The 24,683-nt window shown below is 40.2% G+C and overlaps 3 protein-coding genes across 7 annotated transcripts in view; 1 reads left to right on the forward strand and 2 right to left on the reverse strand.

The window, feature by feature from the left end:
• Positions 1 to 870: 870 nt before the first annotated feature.
• On the reverse strand, positions 871 to 11,575 carry LOC109483961 (MAPK regulated corepressor interacting protein 2-like). Its single transcript, XM_019787112.1, has 6 exons — positions 11,359 to 11,575; positions 11,159 to 11,237; positions 3,045 to 3,163; positions 2,054 to 2,104; positions 1,795 to 1,842; positions 871 to 1,174 (listed from the first exon to the last, which is right to left on the reverse strand). Exons 1-6 carry the CDS (start codon positions 11,408 to 11,410, stop codon positions 1,104 to 1,106), a joined length of 420 nt encoding a protein of 139 aa, XP_019642671.1. The 5' UTR covers positions 11,411 to 11,575; the 3' UTR covers positions 871 to 1,103.
• A 279-nt stretch (positions 11,576 to 11,854) lies between these two features.
• Positions 11,855 to 15,717, forward strand: LOC109483960 (UPF0585 protein C16orf13 homolog). Its single transcript, XM_019787111.1, has 6 exons — positions 11,855 to 12,225; positions 13,910 to 14,072; positions 14,237 to 14,296; positions 14,457 to 14,524; positions 15,026 to 15,104; positions 15,481 to 15,717. Exons 1-6 carry the CDS (start codon positions 12,032 to 12,034, stop codon positions 15,526 to 15,528), a joined length of 612 nt encoding a protein of 203 aa, XP_019642670.1. The 5' UTR covers positions 11,855 to 12,031; the 3' UTR covers positions 15,529 to 15,717.
• Positions 15,718 to 17,781: 2,064 nt separating this feature from the next.
• The window catches only part of LOC109483944 (hepatocyte growth factor-regulated tyrosine kinase substrate-like), a 22,924-nt gene continuing 16,022 nt past the window's right edge, over positions 17,782 to 24,683 (reverse strand). For 4 of the 5 annotated variants that reach the window (XM_019787091.1, XM_019787090.1, XM_019787089.1 and 1 more), the window contains exons 16-20: positions 22,549 to 22,740; positions 21,801 to 21,803; positions 20,587 to 20,778; positions 19,060 to 19,191; positions 17,782 to 18,478 (exon numbers count right to left, since the gene is read on the reverse strand). In XM_019787091.1, the coding sequence (XP_019642650.1) occupies positions 18,176 to 18,478; positions 19,060 to 19,191; positions 20,587 to 20,778; positions 21,801 to 21,803; positions 22,549 to 22,740 (822 nt within the window). In that variant the 3' untranslated portion in view covers positions 17,782 to 18,175. The remainder of the gene's footprint in view (positions 18,479 to 19,059; positions 19,192 to 20,586; positions 20,779 to 21,800; positions 21,804 to 22,548; positions 22,741 to 24,683) is intronic. The other variant, XM_019787088.1, reaches the window with a different exon arrangement.

The following is a 24,683-nucleotide window of genomic DNA, read 5'->3' on the forward strand; positions in this document are numbered from 1 at the left end:
GTTGCACATACAGTACCATCTATATAGCGCCCTGTATATGTACGATTTGGGGATATTTCTCAAGCAACGCATCACACTACAGAAAAACGCAGCAAATGCGAAGTAACTATGCCACCGCAGGGCAAAAAAAGTCAAGGGTCTATGACCTGATTAAGACATCAAATTATTTAAAAATATTGTCCAACAAATGCCAGCAGGACAAGGGTTATCAAAAAGGGATAGCAATAATGTTTTTTTTCATACAGAACAGTAAAATAATCATCACAAGAATTCCAGGATAGCTTTTACATGAGGATCATATTTATACATTTCAAAACAAAGACAAGACATTTGGTACAGCACATCACAAAAAACCCAGAGACATTTTAAAAATGTATCATACACGGGAAAGGATGTTTGAAATCAGACCAACAATGCCTGTACATACAACTTATTTCTCTGCTCTATTTTAAACCTATTTTGTTACTCCCTCAGCTGTACAATTCAAATCTGAATAAAGAGCATCTATGTACTTCCTACATGTATGTATTGTTACTTCTATCAGTCATTTATTACTTTGCTTAGCAATAAAGTAATGAGTCAAATTAGTACAAAAGCACAATTTACATATTCAATGATGTTCTAGGTTCAGCATAGTACAGATAGTAGGTCCTAGTTTTATTTAGTATGTAATCTGAAATATTGACTCTAATACTCTCCAAGCAGAGGTTTGGGTTTTGGGTTATTTTGGGCATGTTTCTAAGGCTTTTTTATCGGGGTTTCGTTTTTGCCGTGGACTTTTTTGGGTGAAAAAAATTTCAGTGCAAAAAAGAATCTAAAAACACGCCAAAAATAACCTAAAACCCAAACCTCTGCTTGGAGAGTAGACCCTAACTGCTATTCATGAAATAACAAATATTGTCTACAATACAACACCTTATAGGTATCCAGACAACATTGAACATAAAATTCTAGGTATTGCTTGTCTATGTTTTTAAACTTTTTTCTTTTCTCTTTGTACAAGACAAAATGAAGTAGTACACTTTGAGACAAGTACACATTATTTTCGTGGCAGAACAGTACACATGGGAGAAGACTGCTACCAAACACACACTATACAGTTATCAGGATGACTCTTTCACACTTTGTAAGAACTTGTTGGCCCAAAACTGTTCCAAGTCGAATGGAACAAAATCTGAAAGACAAGAAAAAATAAAATAACTTCGTTGTGCATATAATAGTGGATTTTTCGTGTATGAAAACAGAATTACTGCTGACATATTCATTTTCTGAAATATATCAAATTACGAATGTTCACAATAATACAATTATAATGTATCTGACAACATAATAATTATTGACATACTAGAAAGGCTGACATTTGCTCGGGAGCAAATACAGCATATTTCAGTTAATCCCTCCCTATTCCACAATGGACTGTTCCATATCAACCTTTTCCGTCCAGTATCAAGTGTTTCAATACCCTTAGTTCGCAACAATTGTTCTCGAAACCCCCATACAGTGCTTTTCGTTGTTAATAAACCCCATGTAGTTCTTTTCCGTAACAGATTTAAAAAAAAAAAAAAAAACAATTTGGAGCTCGAGATTTTTAGTAAAAATGACCTTCAGATCATTTGGTTTTAAGATTCTTAGGGCACTGAAGCCAAAAATGTACATATACAATTGGTACATTGCTCCTCTGATCATAGAAGAGTCAAAAGACATCTGTACTGAAATCAAATTATATTTGGTAGACACAACTAACAGTACTACATGTAATACTATCAACCAATATTACTGTCAACCTTTACTTACTTTCTAGTGCAGGATTGGGTTTCTCTGACTCTACATAATATTTGGTGCCTGCAAAAGAACAAAAGTTTGAGATTAAGGAAGTATGGTTTTCACTTACAAATGTCGAAATTTTATGGCTAATTGAACAGGTTGAAAATATGGAAAAGATGAATTTCAACACACAGTCCTCAAATCCTTTGTATTTTTCACATTTATTAGTTTAGTCACAGCACCATTGGTGTTATATTTCTTGACAGGACAGTTTAGGAAACTCCCTTACCATGATTTTTATCCCTGTCCTCCTGTTCCTCCCGCTCGACTCTTCTCCAAACTACAGAGACAAGAAAAAAAAAGAGTTAAACACCTCTTTCTGAGACTAAATCATTTACCAGAACGTACTGCGCCTGTGTGAAACCCTGATTTTTTCACGGTTTTCGTTGGATGTTTGGTCAACGTTGCATCAGAAGTTTGCCTGTTGCAGAGGATATCTTTTCCCACACAACATTTGAAAACTACAGACGGGATGTTAACCTTTAATACGCGAATATGACCTTATATGAGACGTTCTGCCAAAGTGCTATGCACAATACATTATGGCTTTCGCGCAGGTGCAGTATGTTCTGCCAACGTGTTCCTTTGATCCAGAGTTGACATCACACTTCAGAGAAGCCACATGACAAGTCTCACTGGGTCAGTCTACTGAGGAAGACCAGAGTGACTGGTCGAAAGCTCGAGGTGAGAACATTTCTTTGTGTTGGAACAGAAGTTTTCACTTTAAACCTGACAATTTCTGATCACTTACTGCATGGTACTATCTATGCAACATACACAAACACACAATAGACAATATACACAAAGACATCACAATCCGTCCTTGTCTTAAATTCTCAAATGATGGTGTCTACTCAGCGTGCAAAATACCTGGTTGCCCCGGTGAGCAACCAAATTTTACTTGGGGCAACCTATTTTTGAACCTAGGTAGCCCAGTGTGCTACCTGAATTTTAAGAATGCCCCCCCCCCCACGAAATCATGCCCACTTGGCTTGCACCACTGTATCCGGCAGATGCTTTTTAATTTTAAGTATTAATGGCTATTACTAGTATCAGTTAGCTAAAGGCTGTTAGAAATATTGTCAAAGGCTTATGTATGTAACATTACTTAATTTGAGGAAAGTTGTAACTTATAGGTGGAGCAACCTAAAATTCTGATGGGCAACCTAATTTTTGCAGTGGTTCAAAAAAGTATTTTGTACACTGCTATATATACTTACTGTCATACAAGTATCTGACGTTATACTGGTGTTCTGGGGTCTGGTCCTGTTGGTGAACTGGTGAGACTGTTCTCTCTTTCTTCTTCCCATTCACCGGAGTGAAGACTGGCCTTGGAGAACTGTTAACACAATGATTAAATACAGACAATTAGATATATGTAGTCACCTGTGCATAAGACACAGTGAGAAATATAACAAAGTTATACAATAAATGTGGATAGTGTATTGCCAGTAGCATGTCCGTGGAACATACCGCAACTGCACGAAACCAGTATTGTAATCTTTGTCAGAACGTCTCAAATTTGTATTCACGTATATAAGGATAACATCCCGTCTGTAGTTTCCAAATGTTGTGTCAGAAATGATATTGTCTGCAACAGGTAAAATTCTGATGCAACGTTGACCAATCCAACGAAAACCGTGAAAATCAGGGTTTTGCGCAGGCGCAGTACGTTCTGCTAACATTCTCATTGCCCTGAACACTAAAAAACTCTCTCTCTTCATACTTTAATATGTACAGCTACTATCATTACTACTGTTAATACTTTGGTAAGCAGTTGCAAAGTATCTGTGTGTGACTGTGACTGAGTGTGGGAGTCTATCACCCGGTTTACACGGCGACAAAATCCTTGCGTACGAAAATTGCGTACGCACGCGAGCGTACGTTCATTTCTGTTTATACAACGACACGGAGAGCAAGAGGACTCCCGCTGCGCCCCGTCCCACACTATTGTGAGAATTAAAGGGAGAGGAAAACGAAATGAAACACAGAGAATTGAACAAGTAAACACAGCGTGGCTGGTACAAACGTGGGAAAAGAATGGAATTTGCAACAAGAAAGGGGTTCTTTCCTGTTTTACATGAGGCTGGGAGGCACGGAGACTGCCCGCTGGGCGAGCCGCTGATCGTACGCCACCTCTAGAGGTGGCGTACGAAAATTTCGTACGAAAGTTGCGTACGCAAATTGGGCCGGTTTACACGGAGGGAAAACCCTTGCGTACGCAATTTTCGTGCGCAATTTTCGTACGCAAGGATTTTGGCGCCGTGTAAACTGGGTGTAAAGCCTATCCTGACCATAAAGTGGATGATAATTATGTTAATCCTATAAGGAGAAGCTTGACAGAAGGACCCAATAGATGATGACAACTGTGGAGGGCACATCCTTTACTAAATAAGACATGACTGCGCTCCTACTTTGTAAGTCCCCAAGGATGACTTTCCATAATTGTAAATTGGTACTGTGACAGTGAGAGTGACCCATCCTGGCATTTCACACTCCTTTCTTGGGCACAACCAGTAGCATGCGGCCTAGTGATGCATACCGGTTCACTGGACTTGGATCCGGACTTGTAAGAATGTTTAGGTTCAAGTCCAAAAAAAACTAAAAGTCAAGAACCGAGTCCGGACTTATTACCATAAAAGACCATTTCACATACCCCTTTTCTTTCCAAACCACCTAAAACCTTCCGTAGATTGTAAAATCTTTGCTACAAAACGAAGAAAACATTGCCATCGGGCATCATCAAGTACTGGCCTCCATGTTATGTGGCCAAAGTTTCACCCAGACAACATTTCAAGGTTGCCAACATGCAATTTTGTATATGCCATGGGTTTAGGTCCGGACTTACAAGTCCGGAACTGAACCTAAACCTCTGGACTTGAATCCGGACCTGAACCTAAAATTAGGTTTAGGTATGCATCACTAAGCATGCCCATATCGGACGAACCCCCACCACAAGGCTCAAAAGTCCACTTTTTATCTAAGGTCCAAGATTTTTCTTTAAAAGATGGACTGATTCGTGTCACCAGGGAGACTGGAATTTTAGGAAAACTGCTCACTTTGTCATTGAATAAAGTTATCTCTGATCTGGAAATGCCATTTCAGAAGGTTCATTTTTCAAAATTTCCCGGGGAGCATGCACCCAAACTCCCCTACTGTATATAGGAAGTTCTCGCTGGTCCCTCAAGCAGTGGGAAGAATCCCCCCATTCAAAATCCTGGCTACGGGCATGAGTAGATCACTTCTACACATAGATGTAGATACAGCAGTCTTCCAGTCATCATGTTACAATACACATACACCATATTCTTTGCGTCTTTTCTTCATGATAGATAAAATAGTACATCATACTAGAGTCCATTCCGCGTCACCGAGTGGGTTTTTTCTCCATGTTTCTAATACGTTTGAATTATTTAGAAGAAAAGAATACCCCAGTAACAAAAGTTCCAAATTTTTCAAAAATTTGAAAATGAAAATTTGAATATATTTGAATTCATTTATATATTTCTGAAACATTTTGAATGTGACTGTACAAAGGTCTCTTTCTTTAGAATAAATTTGAACTACCCATGTGTTTCTATCACAATTCGAAATATTTAGAACTATTTCAAACAAATAACCAAATGGTAGATGTGGGTAATTGCCCCCATAAAAGTAGGTGCTAATCCTACTCTTCTGTCTTCCTCTGTATATTTTTAGATTTCACTGCTGGACACTGGTGGCTCTTTTGTTGTAAGGCATCAATGCCTGACACCCAGGCAGTCTGCCCTGTAGCTGGTGTGTTACGCCGAAAGGCGGGTTATACCGGCTATACAGATACAGATACTTCACAGGGATGTGTGAATTACTTCCTTCCCATCCCACTGACCTATTTACAAAATGTTAGAAATAATTCGAAATAATGGTAAAAAATGGTAGAGTGCTGTTTTATTTAGAAACTATTGGAAAAGTCATAATCCACATCAGGAATATTTCAAACGTTTTAGAAAACCAGGGAATTATTTAGAATATTGACAAGATGTTCAAAATATTTCCAAATTATGAAATTTATTAGACAAACAATTACAAAGAATTCAAAACATTTCTAAATAATGACAATAACAACCCACTCGGTGACGCGGAATTGACTCTACTCTCTCCAAATAAATTAGGCTTTAGCTTATTTTTGACATGTTTTTAGGCATTTTTATTAGGCTTTGTTTTGTACTGCTATCTTTTCTTTTATTGCCAGCCAAACGGGTGGCATATTGGACACTGCCTAGCCAATTTGATACTGTATTGCAGCCACCAAAAGTTCTACTTGGAGATTAACATCATTCAGTGACAGCTACATTGCAAATAAGGGAAGAATTTTAGTGAAGATTCTCTGCAACCCAAAAGGCACCGCACCTCTCGGGAATCGTCGGGATCTCCTAATATGTTAGCACTATCTCCCATCCCCTTAATTGGAGACATAATCAAGAAATAACTCATATACCAGGATATGGGAACCCAAATTATGTTTCGGTCTCACCAAGGCAAGTACTGAAACCCCACTCCACTGTCAATTGATAGTGATAGTGATATAGCTCTTCAAACCTCATTGTCCCTGGTGGCTGGAGCAAAATGACTGGAATTTTCCACAGACTATAATTTTATTCATAATTAGGCTTCCAGTAATGCTTTCATTTTTTCATTGATTCTACGTGTAAGTATGAACCTGCAAACATCAAAAACATAACTATTTCGTATCAAATATCCAAAATTTGAAATACATGCCAGACATGCTAGTGATTCTGACCTTTGTTCTGATAGTATGCATGAACATGATGTAGGAGAAAATTAGTCTCATGCCACATTCCTCCCACCCACCTTGTTAAAAAACAACCATCAAGAGGGTTCATGTAGACATAGTCGACTGCAGTTGCCAAGATGTCTGGACTATGTACATGTGTATACAGGTCTCGAAATTACATGTTGTAACTTTTCTTCCTATTGTCCCAGCACTGTCCCAAAAATAAATTTCAATTGTCCCGAAGTGAGTCCCATCCTGTTTTTTGGGAAGTATTGTATGACTTCAACTTTATTTTGCTTATTTTATGTTCACTCCCAGGCGTACTACATTGTATAATTGCAGTGTAGACAGGAAATTCGGGGGGACTTTTCCGGATCCAAAAGCCGGGACGTGTGGCTGATAAACCCCCCTTATATAAGAGACATTCTGCCAGAGTGCTATGCATAATACATTATCGGATTTTGCGCAGGTGCAATACGTTCTGCCAACATGCTACTCTCGTGTCCCTAATAAACATACCCCCCGGAATAAACATACCCCCTGGACAAATCTTCAAAGTCTAATAAACATACCCTCCGGAATAAACGTACCCCCCGGAAAATGACCAAATTGACAGGTGAACTGTGTGTCCATGATACTAAAATGTGCTCTTTATTTCAATACCAATATATGAGCAAATCTTTCACTGTTACATTTAATTAGTGAGTATATATCACTTTAATTAATGAGTATATATATTGTACTTGTTTTGGGGAAATACAAAATCCGTAGGAGAAGCTATTGCATTTTACACTTCTGAAATGCACTTTGCTTAAGCCTTCTCCTGCAAGTTGAGTTGAAAATCTGACTAACTTAAGAGATAGAAAATCAAGCCCAATTAAGTACAAATATAGGGGTTTAATGAGTATATGTACAACAAAATCCATTTCAACATAATAATTATTTGGTATGGTACATTGTCTAGTCTGGTCAAAGTCTGGATTCTGAAGAAGAAAAACTTCTGAAGAAAAAAACTTTTGAAGAAAAAAATATTATTCAGCATAAAATTTTGATTGGTTTCCATCTCATTGTTTTTTTAAAAATCGATAATGTGATTGTATCAATTTTAAACGCCCTAAAAGTAGCTAAATCGGCGCTTTTACGGTGATTGCGCAATATGGGTGCCCTATGACCTTTGACTTTTTACGGGTCATGCTGCTCAGGCGCTAGGCGCCCTCCCCACGTCGGCCGTCCGTCTTGTGGGCAAATTTCTACTTTTTTAGGGGTTTCGGGACCTAAAAACTAACACCAGAGGGAAAATAAACCACATACGTTTTTTTCATGGTAAATATCGCTAAAATGGACCAGGCATTATTCTGCCGCGTTGCCGATTTTGACAAGGACTTGCGGCCGCCATGTGCTAAATACGTCGATTAGCTACTCGCCTTCCCCTTCGGGTTTGTGGGCAAATTGTTGCTATTTCAGACGTTTTGGGACTTAAAAATGGACAGCAGGCAAAAAATAAATAATATACATTATATTCATGGGAAATGCCGCTATCATGGACCAAATATTTATCTGTGACGTGTTGCCAAATTTTGCGGCCGCCGGCCACTTGCTGATGGTGCGGCCAGCGGTACGTATGGACAATCTTCCCAAAAATTAATAAACGTACCGTCCCTAATAAGAGTGTACCGGGTGGACGTTCGGGCCGGAAAAAATAAACGTACCGGTACGTTTAATCGGGACATCAGAGTACTCTCATGTAAGTTCACAAGAAACATGGCCACTGCAAGCTGAAGCAGTAGGGTTACCTTGGACACTATCCCACAGTTGGATTGAGTCAGGAATGGGGTCAAGGCAATTGGGAGCCAAGGAATAGCCTTATAATTTTAACTAAATGGCTAATTATACTAATTTATAGCGGAAGCTTAAGATGACCCAATATCATTAACATTTCTGGCAAACGTTTTCAAATCGTGTTGGCAACAGAACAGGTTGGACATGGGGTCTACCATATAGTTAGTGAATGTACTACATGTAGTAAGGTTTGGCAGATAGCCAATAGGAATGACCTAAACGAAGGTCAAATGAAGGACAGGTGATGATCACTTTGGACTTAACCTGACCCTGATTCTATTTTCAGCCCTGTCCCCATTCGTGAATAGAATTCTAAATGTCAGTGTGTTTGTGTTACTACTAATAGCAACAGTGAAAACAGCAACATCAGATACATTCTTGCCTAGTTGGTATCTTAGAAAACCTGTCATGAGAGGCATGCATGTATGTCTCATACTAAAGGACACTGGCCTACATTCTCTTGTCAATTCCCCTAAAACTCTACTACTGAGTACTAGTAGAGTAATATACTAGTATAATATTATTATCATCATTGATCACAACATCTTGCTACAGGCCTCGAACTTTTCTTACTATTGTCCCAGCACTATCCGTATATTAATTTCAACTGTCCCGAAGTGAGGATGAACTTTCCCAACCTGTTTTTCAGAAGTATTGTATGACTTTTGTTTGACAAAAATAGAAAATTTGATGTGACTTTTCTGGAGCCAAAAGCCAGGATGTGTGCCTGGTGAACAAAAAAAGGGCCGACATTCGTGGTTGATTATTTTTCTATTGTCCCCAAAATGTCCCAAAGTATCTTTATAGTTGTCCTGGCCAAAATTTTAGTGTTCAGTGGACATTGGGACACCGTTAATTTCGAGCCCTGTTGCTAGTGCTGTGTGTGAGACGTCAAAATGAGTAATTGCAATTTCAGATCTTGTTTCCGAAAGTCTACCAGAAACTGATGGGAAAAGAACATTTCCCCACATGGCCTTATGAATTAATACTTAAATAGAGTAATTGTGTCAGCTGCTTTCCCGTCAGTACTTTAACTTAAGCCCATTAAGGGATATAGCAATCAGTGCTGTCAACTCCATTCTGGGAGACATGTGACAGACAGTCACAGCTTCATTTAGAGAAGAATTGATGAGACTTGTGTCTTATTTGGCAGGACTTTACCACAGATGGTGCCTTTGGGGCACTGAAGTGAATGCATGTGGTTGTAAGGCCACACCGACTTAATTTCATGAGTGACATCCACGCCAAAAAATCACGTCTGGCCTGGCTCTAGGCCTGGGTAGTTCATGGTAGTTAGCAACAATACGGAGCCGGTGGTAACCCTGGAGGATGGCACCGATGGCACCAAAGCTCCACAACTCAAGAACTCAGTACGTACGTACAGTGCCGATTCATAAATTCTACAAAAAGCCAGCTGCAGCATATGCCGACTTGTCGTGTACGTCGCTCGTCGTGTATTCACAATACCAGCTTTGTATTCCTGTGGTTTAGTAGCATTTTTATTTTTTGCCGGAATTTTTTCTTTTCGCCCGCGCACACTTCAGAGGATGTCATCCATAAAATTAAGTCGGTGTGGCCTAAATGTAAAACAATTCATGCCCGTAGCCAGGATTTTGGTTTTGGGGGTTCTTTCTACTGTTCGAGGGACCAGCGAGTGCCACAGGTGCGATGCGAGCACTGAAAGTGCGAGATTCCTAGGGGGGTCCGGGGGCATGCTCCCCTGGAAAATTTTGAACAGTAAACCTTTGAATATGGCATTTCCTGCATTTTTTGAGAGGATTTCAAAGGAAAAATCAGAGAAAGATGAGATAGGATTTCAAGTCCCGCTGGTGATACAAATCAGTCCACCTTTTCTAAAGAAAAATCTTGGGCCTTTAGATAAAAAGTGGACCTTCCATTCCGAACCCCCACTGGGTACAGACATGCAATTACCAGACTACTTTCCATTTGCCACAATTTTTTTTCAATGCACAATTTTTAATGATGCACAGTTTGCAAGCTACTTGAATATGAGTTCAGTCGACGCTAGTAATTTCCTCAGAAATATGATTTGAGTGTCACAGGTCTGGAATTACTACTAATAGAATTGGGGGTGGCATAAAGAGGTACTCTCCAAGCAGAGGTTTGGGGTTATTTTTGGCGTGTTTTTACTAAAAATTTTAGGCTTTTTATCAGGGTTTCTTTTTTGCACTGGAATTTTTTTTCTCACACAAAAAAATTCCAGTGCAAAAGAGAAACCCCAAATAAAAAAGCCTAAAAACACGCCGAAAATAACCCCAAACCCAAACCTCTGCTTGGAGAGTAGGGTTGATGTGATGTAAGAGATTACAATACACGTGGGTCTTCTGTCTCTGTGTAGGGTGTCATCTAGCGGTCAATAAGTTATATCTGATAAAACTAAGGGCATAATTGTAGCAATGCTATAGTTGTGTGTATAGGAAAAATCCTTGTGGTCATCATTTGTGAATTTGCTGTAAAAAAAATGTACGGAAGGCACGCAACAACAAAGGGGCATCCACCTGCCATGCCCCCCTCCCCACCTGAACTAGTAGTGGGAAATTTGAGGTTACGCAAGCACCAGGTTTTAAGGTTAGGATGACCTTACCAAGGTCACACACATTTATCCTTGTTTTATTACCACCCGTGTGTGTTTGGTGTCTGTGTTATCTGTGGTGTTAGCAGTGATCAGGACAGTTTCCGATACCGATCGTTGTGTCTCACCTCATTTTGATGGCGTTCCAATTTTCGTCCTTGAAGGTAGGCGATGTAGGACTCACTTTCTCAAGGTTTTGCGTCGGACCTGATAGCGACAGAGACCCATAAAATCGGTTAAAAATGGCCTAGAGACGTCGAAATTTCTCTGGGCGTAAGTTCGGCATGGGGACTCTCCGTATAAATGCGGATTGAGCTTTTTTACTCACCCCGTCGGCGTTGAGCTGCCAGTTTGCTTGGGCCTCTGCTCACAGTGTACATTCTGCGTCCCAGTTGTAGTCACTTCCCCCGTACTTCTTCACCAAAGGCCCGTGCCATTGGATATATATCCGAAAAATTGACCAATCAGATGTCTGGTTTCGCAAAGGCGATCTCTGATTGGTCCGTTTTGGGAACGTGGTGGATTACACGTGTCGTCTGCTCTGCGCGGCCAGTGACGCAATGGGCATTATGAAACGCAACTGACGCAGTACATTATAAAAGAATACGTAGACAGTTTAAATAAGAAGCTCCCTTTGTTTCGGACGACAGCACATTTTAAGGTTGAGTTCTGAGAAATTTCTACCCCTTAAAGTCTGAAGATGAGAAAGAACCGGGTCTGACTGCATCATCTAAAATGTCAGCATCAGAGGACTGCTTCCGCAAAGCCTACCGCTAGGAGCGCTGCTGCAAATACCAAGGGATCAATATTTTCACGTGCTGAGAAGACGACAAAAAGGACAGCAAAAAGAAGGCGTTGTCATTTTTGTTGTCTACGGATAGCCACGTGGTCGTAGCTGGAGCAGTGAATCCGGATCAAAGGTCAATGATCCTTTGTACAGCTGAACCATAGGTCTTCTTTCCTGCCTGGCTAAAAGACTCAGACTCCTGAGTATCACAAAGATGAAGCGAGTGTCGGCCGCTGACAGGAACAAGGGGCCCATCCTGGAGGTGATGCGGGAACTGGTGCCCGGAGACCGGCCGGTGTACCTGCTGGAGGTGGCGTCAGGGTCGGGGACACACGCGGCATACATCACACAGGCGTTTCCTAACCTCACCTGGCAGCCCTCGGACGTAGAACAGAGATGTCTAGATAGGTGGGCAGAAATCACCTGAGGTTTTCACTGATAGGTGCATGCACAACTAGAAAGGCAACATTTGCAAAGCAAAAAAAAATTGCATAAATAAATTAAAATGTTTACCTTCACATATGGCCTGCTCTGTTAATTCTTACTCTTGAAAACACATTCATGTACAATATATTGTCAGACAGGAGTCTAAATCCCTCCTGCAATAAAAGAGGGCCTGCATGCCCTTTTTCGTTAACCGTTATGGGCTATTTTAATTCACCGTTAATCATTGCCGGCCCGCTCTAATTCAACGTTAAGCGTTATCGGTATATTCCTCGTGAAGCGTTATTGGCCGTTTTAATTCAACGTAAAACGTTATTTGTCATTCTAAATCCAGCGTTAAGCGTTAATGAATAATTCTTCGTTACGCCTAATTTTGCCTTTCAAAGTGCTGGAAAATGCGTCATTGAAGGTTTGAAAATCAAAAATTTCCCGGGGGAGAATGCCCCGGACCCCCCTACATAATACATTGCTCGCGCCTTTGGCGCTCGACTCGCTTGATATCTTGAGTAAAAATAAGAAAGCATCAGAAAGACCGGGTACCGACAAACACTCTCAACACCATAATTTGCCTCTCAAACTGCGGGAAATTGCGTTTTTGAAGGCTTAAAAAGCCTAAATTTCCCGGGGGAGCATCCCTCGGACCCCCTTAGATTGCCAGCTCCTTCGGCGCTCCTCTCTCAAAATCCATCGGTAAGACTGGGCGCACGGGCAAAAGTCAAGCTGGGTAGAGCCCTGGCCGACTCGGACTGCTCCGGGACCAGGGCAGGTGGGAAACACAGGGAACACATACCTTTAATGCGTGCTTCATTACATGCAAGGTATACGTAATTATGTCAGTGATCACCTTTTCTCACAAAGCCAGATACCAAATCCATTGCAGCTCGAAAAAAAAGCCTATCAATTTACCGTTAAGCGTTGCCGACCGTCCTGAATTTACCGTTAAGCGTTATCGGCCCTGCTTAATTTACCGTTAACCGTTGCCAGGACCCCCCATGCAGACCCTCATAAAATTGTAAGAAACAGGAGGAGCCAGTAAAAACCCTTCTGGTCCCGGGCCGGGGTTCGAACCCACGACCTCCCGAGCACCAGAGCTAATCATAACCAGACGCTCTAACCTCTCCGCTAAAAGGTCTAGACCCGTCGGCCGGGTCAGTTGGTAGCGCCTATAAACCCCCCACTGTTACACGAGGGCCTGCAAGCCCTTTTTCGTAAGGCGTAATCAGGCCGTTTTAGACTTCGTAATTCGTAGGCAGCCTCCGCAAAAATCAACGTAATTCGTAATTGGACATTAGCAGCAAATCGTAAAGTCGTAATCAGCTCTGAAACGTTAACGTAATTCGTAATAGGCGGCGAAAATTTGCGTAATTCGTAATCACTACCCCCCTTGCAGGCCCTCTTACACTACTCCCCCTTTTCTTTTCAAGATTCGTCCTCGAATCTTCCGAATCATGTTTACAGAGGGAAAACATTCTTCATTGTTCCAAGCACTGACCTCTGACATGGTCAATTAAAATGGAAAGCAAAAAAATTGCGACATGATAGAAATCTTGGTTGACATTTGAAGAGTTACAGGCCTTTAGCCACTATTTTGAGACACCTGTAACGACTGCCACTAACTTGTGACTTTCATGTCGCTATCAACCTCTAGTATTTCAGCCTGCATCAAAGCCACAGGTGTGAGGAACGTCAAGCCACCTGTAATAATTGACACTTCGCAGCCATGGCAACAGTGGGCGGGGCACCAGCCAGAGTCATGTGACATGATGATGTGTGTCAACATGATGCACATATCACCCATCAACTGCACACAGGTGTGTAACTTTTCAAAGATATTCAACTTCAAGTCAAGGCCCACAATAGACTAATTTTTGTCTAAAACTCATTGGCGGTGACATCATGACGTCGTGGCAATCGCTCATATTGCTGTTGTAACTGACATGCAGTCATGTATATTTTCTATGGCATGTTTCTACAGGGCTTGTTAGAAGCTGCAGGGGTCCTACTCAAACCTGAAGGACAGCTTGTAGCCTATGGGGTAAGTTACTAGTATTTATTCTCTCTGTCTGAATGAGTTTGTTTGTTAGCTACAGTAGTTATTATACCTAGCCAGCAACTTTCATAAGATTTACGTTTTACGCTTACAAATTATGTGAATGCACTGTCTTCCCAATAAATTATTATCTCATTGTCTGCAGCCCTTCTCCATTCATGGTGTCATCAGTCCTGACAGTAATGTGAGATTTGATGAACACCTCAAGGCACAGTAAGTCATACTACCGGTATATTTATGTTTACCAAAGGAAAACATTTTGTTTTTGCTCAGTTTCTTCTTCCTCTTCTTCTTCTCCAAACAGTGACCTCTGACCTGATCAATGTTGTGTCTGTTGCCATGGTAACTAGTGTTGGGTTACATCATGTTGCAATTTCATAGCAGGAGGGATTTAGACTCCTGTCACCATGTTTATGAATGTGTTTCAGTAAGAATTAACAGAGCAGACCATATGCAAATGTAAACATTATGCATCTGCCTTGCAAATGTTACCTTTCTAGGTATTTCTCTTATTGTATTTCATCATGGGAGAAAAGTGTATATTTTCAAGTACAATGTACTAGTATCCCAGTGACAAAATATATACATGTGTACATACAGTAGTAAAGAGTTTAAAGTTCATCCCCCCTACATCTGCTAAGCAGGATTTATCATGGTCCGATCATTGGTTTCTCCAAACTGGTATCATATCTACCCATTGCAATCTCTTTCCAGAAACCCGGAGTGGGGCCTGAGGGACACAGACTACCTGACGGAAGTGGCACAGAAGCAGGGGCTTCAGTTTCACAGAATGGTATGTGTGGCAGTTAGGCTAGGTAAAAAATGTGTTAACGTTATAACGTTTCATCACACAGGTGTCACATCATGGAGCTAGAAAAGGTTGATCAGCTTGAAATATTTACGTCCCTTGCAGGGGTCCACACAAAAAAGGGCTAGGTTCTGCATTTTTTTCTAGGGTAATTGGTTGGGAAACACAACATTTTTTTCCTAGGCCTTATACATGTACAGTACATTACACATGTAGATATATATAGATATTGAAGATTGCTCTTACTCGAGTCTTAGTGCCATTTATTTGTTAGAATGGCAAAATAAATTTTGTTCATTTGTAAGCAATGTTAATTACCTTAAATGCCCATTTTTACTAATTCCCTTGCTTGTTTTTACAGGTGGACATGCCTGCAAACAACAAGATCTTAGTGTTTAAGAAGGGTTGATTCCAGATGATATTCAAGAAAGTGAGATCTTTCATAAACATTCGGTATATTCCTTCATTATTCCCATGCAATGCAATGGTGACAAGTAAGTTAGTAAGCAATGGAGCTGCTTTATATTGTAAGGCCACAGCAAGTAAATTTTATGGATGACATCCTCCGCAGACTCCAAATCTAATGCGAGCTGGTGAAAAAAAATTAAGGCGGGCCGAAAAAAACAAGATTCCTACATTTTAAAATTTTGACTCAATCATTGTACAAATGGTTTTGATTCAGTGGGAACATCACATAAATTATACACAGCCAGCATCACATATCACTGCACCAAAGTAAGAAACAAAACATTAATTGCCTTTTCTTGTCTCCCCTCTTCATAGTTATCTGCCATCCACCTTCCGGCATGGCAACAGACATCTTTGCCCATTTTCGGCATGTTGACCACTGTCAGAAGGCAACAAAATTTCTTGTTTTTCTTTCTTTAAAAATGAGGCGAAAATTAATGCGTGGGCTCATATCATCCATAAAAATTACTTGCTGTAGCCTAAGCCATACTTTCAAAATGACTGAACACACTGTACAAAAAACTGATTTCAATATTGAAATGGATTTTATTATGATATCATAGCAATCACAGTACATTGTAGTAACAACCATTCCATCATCATACTGACTTCAGAGTATGCACAGTGTAGGTAAGAATACATACATGTATTGAGCTGATTTTTCCATTAATAAAGATCCATGTACATGTACTTGTAAAATTACTTCCGTATCAGGCTCATAATTATTTTGTACAGTTTGCTCTTCCCTCTGAACTGTACAGGTTAAAAGTTAATGACATTGTGCTTTAAACATTACTTCAATCATGCAGCCTCACATATAAAGATCTTCCTCAGTTTCTTCCTCTTCTTCTTCTCCAAACAGTGACTTATGACCTGACCAATGACATGATTTGTTGACGTCTGTCACCATGGTGACTGGTGTTGGGTTACATAATGTTGCAATTTCATGGTCTGCTCTGCTCCTGTCACCATATACTAATAGTACATGTATGTGAATGTATTTGAGTAAGAATTAACAGAGCAGACCATGTCCCAAGGTAAACATTACGCATTTGCCCTTCTCTAGTTCAAAATTATCTAAGGGCTTGCAGCAAAGTTTTGAATGAAAGCACTCAATGAAAACAGCAAACGCAAAACACAACTGTCCTTTCCCCCCCAATCCTCACTTCATACACTCAGTCATTGCCTAGCCTTTACCCATTTTGCAAGTACATGACATTTCAATCTTTTTCTCTTTTTTGAGAAATCAAACATGTTCTCAATGTTATGTCACAAGCAGGCATGTTATACTAACTTATAGTTTGCCATCTACTGACTCAGTACTGAGCAGTAAAAAGTAAAGAATCTGGTCATTTCTTGAACAACAAGAACTCACCCCACTTATACAATGTTAAGGGCTATATACACATCTTAGCTGTTTATACAGATTTCTAAAACACTGGATCTTATCATATTTAGCAAACACTGTTGGCAACATTTGCTCCAGACAACACACTGAAGCAAAGGGGAGGTACACAAACAGAAATGGTTACAGTTGTAATGCCTTACAATTTGTACAATTTTTCATTCTAGAATAATACAAATTAATATCATGACTTTACCTTTAGTGTCTATAAAGGTATTATACAGTCTGCATTCTACCAATGTCTAAAAGTGTTAACACAACAGAAGCCATGTACAATCTTAAAAAGCCATCCACAGTTTCCATGCATCACTGTAACCACAATACGAACAGAACAAGTTTTGTCTTGAATGTGCTTGAGCTCTAACCAACTGAAACAATATGATGAAGTCACTTACAAAGTTACTGACGCAAGGACTACCGCACAGTATTCCTTTGAATAGAAAAATGGTTTCATAATCATACAGTCAAATACCTCTACCACAACTGAAGTCGCAACCTTTTAGCTTCGGTCACAACCCGCCGTACGTGCTTCTGTGTGCTGTCTACGTGCAAAAACGTGGGCAAACGTAGGGCATCCGTGCGTGGTGAGTACCGCCTCCGCATGGAATCCTACGGATTGGGGAGCATGCACCACTTGTGCAACAAACGATGCACGCAACCGCTAACGGCCAGACGCGTGCAGACCACACTCTTACACCTTGCGCAACAGTGCGAGTGACGTGCGTCGATGCCACTCCTTCCCCACGTTTTCAGAAAAATGTAGCAGACGTAGCCTCCAAAAAAAACGTACGGACAAAAAGTACGCACGGCGGGTTGTGACTGAGGCTTTCGGGAGCTGTAATAGTCATTTTACAGATGAAATCTACATACATGTAGTATCCTATTCCTATTCTGCATGTTGACTTTTGGCTGGATTCATTTCTTGCTTTCAAGATGTTACTTTTTTTGGCTCTTTCCTCACAGCTCCTGCTACACTCTTGACTTTAATAAACTCATGATCAATGACAATATTAAATCTGCTGTTACGATGTATACAGTTAAATACAATGTACGTCATAAAACTAACTTTAAATCATAAAATTCCTCCGATAATAAAGGTGAGCGATAAGGGCAATAACCTGTATAATATGTTTGTTTTGCAAATTGAATATTGTCTAGATATTAAGTTTTGAATGTGTTTTAATTAGTCAAAAGAAATAAGTTCAGCCACTGCATCTGGAGTGGGTGGGGGGGCCTGTTGGGGATACTGCATTTGCTGCTGAGGGGGGCCCTGCTGCTGTTGAGGGGGTACTTGTTGCTGCTGGGGGGGTACCTGGGCCATTTGTTGCATGGGGTAGCCGGCGTTCATCTGATGTGGCGGCACCCCCTGCTGTGGAATGGACTGTCCCTGCTGGTACATGGTGTTCTGTTGGGGCTGGGGCGGGACATACCCACTCGGGGGACCTTGTGGGGGGAGGGCGTTAGCCATGGCCTGCATGTTGAAGTTCTGAAAACAAAGGGACAATATGGTTACAACATGTACATGTACTCATTTCCACCTGAGTGAAGTGAGGAAACTTGTCCTTCCCAAAGGGCACAAAATCTGCGACATGGCAGGATTCGAACCTGGGACCTCTTGGCTCTGAGCCACACAACCTCACAGTTGTTTACAATTGCTTTGAATGTAAACAAAAAAAAAACAATGAAGATTTAGATCAAACCAATTTGATTTTTCTGGTTCTTGTTTTTTTTTTCAGAAAACAAAAATGAAGCACCAGGGTGAATAAATAAATAAAAACAGACCTAGGCATCCTATGATAGCCCTAAATACACTTCATGATAAAAGCAATGAAGTCAACATACCGAGCTTTTAAAGCTTTTAAACAAACTACTGCATGGATAGATGGAAAAACTTTGTAACAAATCTGAACAGAGAGAGACTTCCTTCAACTGTTGGGGACAAAATATGAGCATTTTGGAGTTGATTCAGGGACTGAAATGTTTTTGTTATTTTTTTGCAAATCAGAAAAAAAATGAAGCTGGCAGATCTGTGAACCAACAAATTAAATTGGTATGGCTTTTCCGTACCTGTTGTGGCTGTTGTTGCTGCTGTTTCTGCTGCTGTGCATAGTCTATAGAAGATGGTGCAGACCCCGTGCTGAACTGGGGGAGGCTAGCAGGCTGCTGCATGGGCAGGCTGGAGGGCTGGCTGTTCGGAGCCTGCGGAGACAGATTAACAAGGTGTCAGTCAAGATTATTTTAATCTCCAAACAGATCTTCCGGTGGCTGCAAAGATATGTCAAATTGGCCAGACAGTATCCATTTGCCAGGCAGTTACCCAAGTGTGGCAAAATGGCAACTGTCTGGCAAACGGATACAGTGTGGCCAATCTGATACTGTCTTTGCAACCACCAAAAGATCTGCTTGGAGATAAAGATTATGTAACCAACAGCCCAATCAAGAAGACAAGATAGATGGTTAACACAAATCAGTCAACTTAAATTTCCAAAGGTGCTAATAAGAATAAGAAAAATTTGCTACCTGTAAAGCTTTTCAGTTTATATATAAACCTGTTACTGAATTTGCTGAAGCATCACATCGATAATTATTGAAAAGCCAATTTACTTCTTTTGATAACTTCCTTTTTGTCACACTGACTTGTAAATACATCAAATTTCCCAAGTATCCCTCCTAATCAGTCAAGTGACTAGTGTAAACCATCACAAGGCAGCCTTAACCCTGTTTTGACCATCGCAAGTAATAATAAATCAACATATAATTTATAACTGATATAATTTCTTTTATAAGAGATTATGAATTGTATTATTAAATGCAATGCTGTTTGTATGGAATTGTTTTTGAATTTCAACTGTGAATTGAATGCAATTCAGTGGTATCTTTGCAATGTTCAATAAACAATTTACTAAACTTACAGACAAAGAAAAAACTATTCTTCTTTTAACTTCCCAACACCAACTAATTTTGGAAAAGGTGGGACATTACGTCTTCCATGGTCTAAAAAAGAGAAGTCAAACCCCTCAGACATAGTTTTAGACATAGCTACATTTCATGTATAATAGCTTTAGACAACTATCTTTCATCATGTAGATTTTAGTTATTTTGTACTCAGACTACTTCATTGTTCTTTTTATGTTTGTAATTTGGAATTAGCACCCGGGCACGAATTTGCAATAAACTTCTCAATAAATATATGTTGAGGCCACACAATTTAATATCTTGGTTAACGTATTCGCCCGCTTCATTTTTTTTTATTTGCAAATAAAAATAAAAATTCAGAATCAACTGCAAAATGCTCATATTTTTCCCTGAACAGTTGAAAACAGTTATTTTCATCCTAGTTGTTACAGTTATTCCATCTTTCAATGCAGTGGTGTCATTAAGAGTTTAAAATTCATTGTTTAAATTTTGAAACAGCCTGGTGTGTTGACTTCATCGTATCATTTTGGGCCATAATAGGATGCCTAAGCTAGGCCTGTTTTTATTTTATTTTTTATTTTTTGCCCGCCCGCCCGCCCGCTCCATCATTTTTCTAGAAAAATCCGTTAACCAAGAAATTAAATTGGTGTGGCCTGATCTTGGAATAAAAAACCCTACCTGGTACTGTGTCTGTGGAGGCAGGGACTGCGGCTGGTTGGTTTGTTGAAAGCCGGCCTGCTGTTGGAACATGGGCTGGCCCTGATTGGCCGAGGTGGGTACCGTGGTAACGGGGGCCTGCTGGGGGTAACCCTGTACCCGCTGCTGGTTGTACATCTGCTGCTGGGTGGTGGGGGCAAACTGCTGCTGCTGCTGTTTTGGTAATAGAAAACAGATTACCATCAAGTTCCAGTGTTAGAAATACCCATCTTCAGTCTGCATTTTGCAGGGCTATTTTCAATATTGCAGAAGAAAAATGGAAAATGTACATGTACATGTATATCTAATATTTATACTCAGGCCACACCAATTTAATTTGTTGGTTCTCGGATTCGCCTCTTCGTTTTTTTCTGATTTGCAAAAAAAAAAAAAAATTGATTCTGGCCCTGAATCAACTGAAAAATGCTCATGTTTTGCCCCCCAACAGTTGAGGAAAGTCCTTTTCTTCCTAGTTGTTACAGTTTTCCCATCTATCATTGCAGTGGTTTGATTAAAAGTTCAAAATTCAATGTTTAAATTTTAACCCAGCCTTTTATGTTGACTTCATGGCTCATTCCATAGCATTTAAGCCTATAATAGGATGCCTAGACCTGTTTTTATTTTTATTTTTTTTCGCCCTGTCGCTTCTTATTTTTTCTGAAAAAATCCGAGAACCAACAAATTAAATTGGTGTGGCCTCAAGTAAGTTTGCATGTACTTTTCAAATAGCATGTTTGCTGACATGCAATTTTGTATATACCATGGGTTACGATCCAGAATTTTAAAGTGTGTATTCACAGAAAGTACATTGTATTTCCAAATTGTAGAACAAAATTTTGACATTCTGCAATATTTCAGAAAACTGCAAAAAAGTATTTCTAGTACCACTGAGTTTGAAACCTAGTGGATACACATTAGAAGGTGGCTTGTTTACATTTTTTTCAAGCTTGTCATCATGATTTCTTTCAGTATTTACATTTCTCTTCAGGAATTTGTAGGATTATGCACAACAAAATGGTGATGGTAAGACTGTGGTTTGTGATCATCACCTGAAAGAATGTACATTTTGTATACCGGTATATATTTTAATTGCAACTAGAGGTGACAAATACTGTAGAGTGATTTACAAACTTGTGCTTGGCCCAACATCAGCAAAAATTCAATGAACAGCTAAAACCATGACCATAATATTGTACTTGCTACTCACCATTACCCTTCCACCAGTAATGCCTTAAACACCAAATTTTTACCATTTCCTTATTGCCAAAGCCACCCTTGTCTTAATCAACATTAGTGAGACCCACAGAATGAGTGTGGCTCACCTGTGAAAGATTTACATTTTGTAGCATGGCAACACGAGGGTGGGACACAGGTTGCTGAAAACACAACTTCCTTAGAATCACATTCACAATGGAAACTAAAATTTTAACCCTCACTTTATGTCCCTGTATTTACGCTATACCAAGTGCTACTGTTTCTTAGATAAACTATGGTATTCGGACTTGTTCACGGTATCGGAAAAAAATTGTTGTGTTTCATGTTTCCCAGCCAATCTTAGAAAAACTACTGACCCTAGCTTTTTTGTGTGGTACCCTGCAAGGGGCATAAATTTTTCGAGCTGATCAACCTTTTCTAGCTCCATGAGCTGATACCTTTTACCTGAGTTTTTCAACATTGACAGTCATTGAAAATGTAAGTTTCCTGATGCACGTTTTACTTTGATATATAAATATGCTGTATTGTATAAGTTGGATCTCTTAAGATCACCAAAGTCTAGATATAATTTACTAATTAATAAAAAAAGATAATCTCTACCCTAATTCTTTTAGGACTAAAACAGGAAACACAACATGTTTCTCCTAGGCCTTGATACTCAAAACTACAACATTTACATCAAACTATCATTATATGATAATACATGAGGGAATATCAAAAGATCCTTACCGGTGGAGGGTTAGCCACAGACACAGGTTGCTGGTACCCAGGCTGTTGTGGCTGCTGTCTGTAGGCTGTATGCAGGGGGGACCCCTCCACAGACTGAGGGGGGCTGAAGGACTGGGCCTGCTGAGGGGGGATGGCTCCGGGGGGCAGCTGGCCCGGCATGCCTTGTTGTGGGTACTGGCCTGGCATGGGCTGCTGCAGGGTAACAAACAAACAAAAACAGTCAAATTTTTGGCGATGTCTCAGGGAGGAGCCTAATGGTACAGTATTGTGTGCAGTTTGCAAGAATTCTAGGAATTGTACAGGAATTTTGTATTCAGGCATGGAATGTCCACAGGAATGTCTCCCAGCTCTGTTTGTTGACATGAAACCATTGAGAATGAGACTGCCCTGGATGCCCTACTTTCTGTGACCCCGGGGCTCGTTCACTATACACTCAGGGGAGGGGAGGGTACCAAGGCTTCCTCAAAATGATGAAATCATGGCAGTGCCAGGCAATCATGATACCTAACAGCAACCACTGTTGCCATGGCAATGTTTGCTATTTCAGACCTGTTTCTACTGCAAGTTGTGTGTATCAGTTTAAATCCTTCCTGTTACTATAATATTTATTAGCCTTAGCTGTACCTGCTGTATAGAGCCCATGGGGAACTGCTGTTGGTACTGTCTCATCTGCTGTTCCTGTTTCTGCTGTATAAATTGTGTATCATTTTATAATAACAGGAAGGATTTGTTGTTGTGTGCTCCACTTTAAACCCTTCCTGATACTATAAAATGTACACTGTATTCGCCTTAGCTGTACCTGTTGTATAGAACCCATAGGGAACTGCTGTTGGTACTGTCTTGTTTGCTGTTCCAGACCTGTTTCTGCTGCAAGTTGTGTGTATCAGTTTAAATCATTCCTGTTACTTTATTATTAGCCTTACAATGTAGCTGTACTGTACCTGTTGCATAGAGCCCATGGGGAACTGCTGTAACAGTTGGTACTGTCTCCTGTGCTGTTCCTGTTTCTGCTGTAAATTGTGTATCATTTTATCATAAAAGGGAGGATCTACTGTTGTGTGCATCACTTTACATCCTTCCTGATACAATAAAATGTACACTGTATTCACCTTGTGGAACTGCTGTTGGTATATCTGCTGTTCCTGTTTGCTATGTTTGCTGTTCCTATTATATTTGCTATGTTTGCTGTACCTGTTGTGTAGAGCCCATGGGGAACTGCTGTTGGTCTCATCTGCTGTTCCTGTTTCTGCTGTAAATTGTGTATCATTTTATCATAACACGAAGGATATCAAGTTGTGTGTATCACTTTAAATCCTTCCTGTTACTATAAAATGTACAGCAGCTACCTGCTGTATAGAGCCCATAGGGAACTGCTGTTGGTCTCATTTGCTGTTCCTGTTTTTGCTATAACCTGTGTGTGTGTCACTTCAAATCCTTCCTGTTAATATAAAATGTAGATTGTATACGCCTTAGCTGTACCTGTTGTATAGAGCCCATGGGAAACTGATGTTGGTACTGCCTCATTTGCTGTTCCTGCTTCTGCTTTACATGTACCTTCCTGTTACTATAATGTACATCGTACAAACCTTAGCTGTGTCTGTTGTATAGAGCCCATAAGGAACTGCTGTTGGTCTCATTTGCTGTTCCTGCTGTACCGTCCTGTTACTGTAAATGTACATTGTATTAAACTTAGCTGTACCTATTGTATATACATGTAGCCCATGGGGAACTGCTGTTGGTCTCATTTGCTGTTCCTGTTTCTGCTGTAATGTCCTGATACTATAAATGTACATTGTATTAAACTTAGCTGTACCTGTTGTATAGAGCCCATGGGGAACTGCTGTTGGTACTGTCTTGTTTGCTATTCCAGACCTGTTTCTGCTGCAAGTTGTGTGTTATCAGTTTAAATTCTTCCTGTTACTTTAGCCTTAACTGTACCGGTTGTATAGAGCCCATGGGGAACTGCTGTTGGTACTGTCTCCTGTGCTGTTCCTGTTTCTGCTGTAAATTGTGTGTATCATTTTATCATAAAAGGGAGGAGCTAAAGTTGTGCGTATCACTTTAAATCCTTCCTGATACTGTAAAATGTACACTATATTTTTTGGGAACTGCTGTTGGTACATCTGCTGTTCCTG

This window comes from Branchiostoma belcheri, unplaced genomic scaffold (assembly GCF_001625305.1).
Source record: "Branchiostoma belcheri isolate BF01 breed outbred unplaced genomic scaffold, Haploidv18h27 scaffold67, whole genome shotgun sequence".
NCBI lineage: Eukaryota > Metazoa > Chordata > Leptocardii > Amphioxiformes > Branchiostomatidae > Branchiostoma > Branchiostoma belcheri.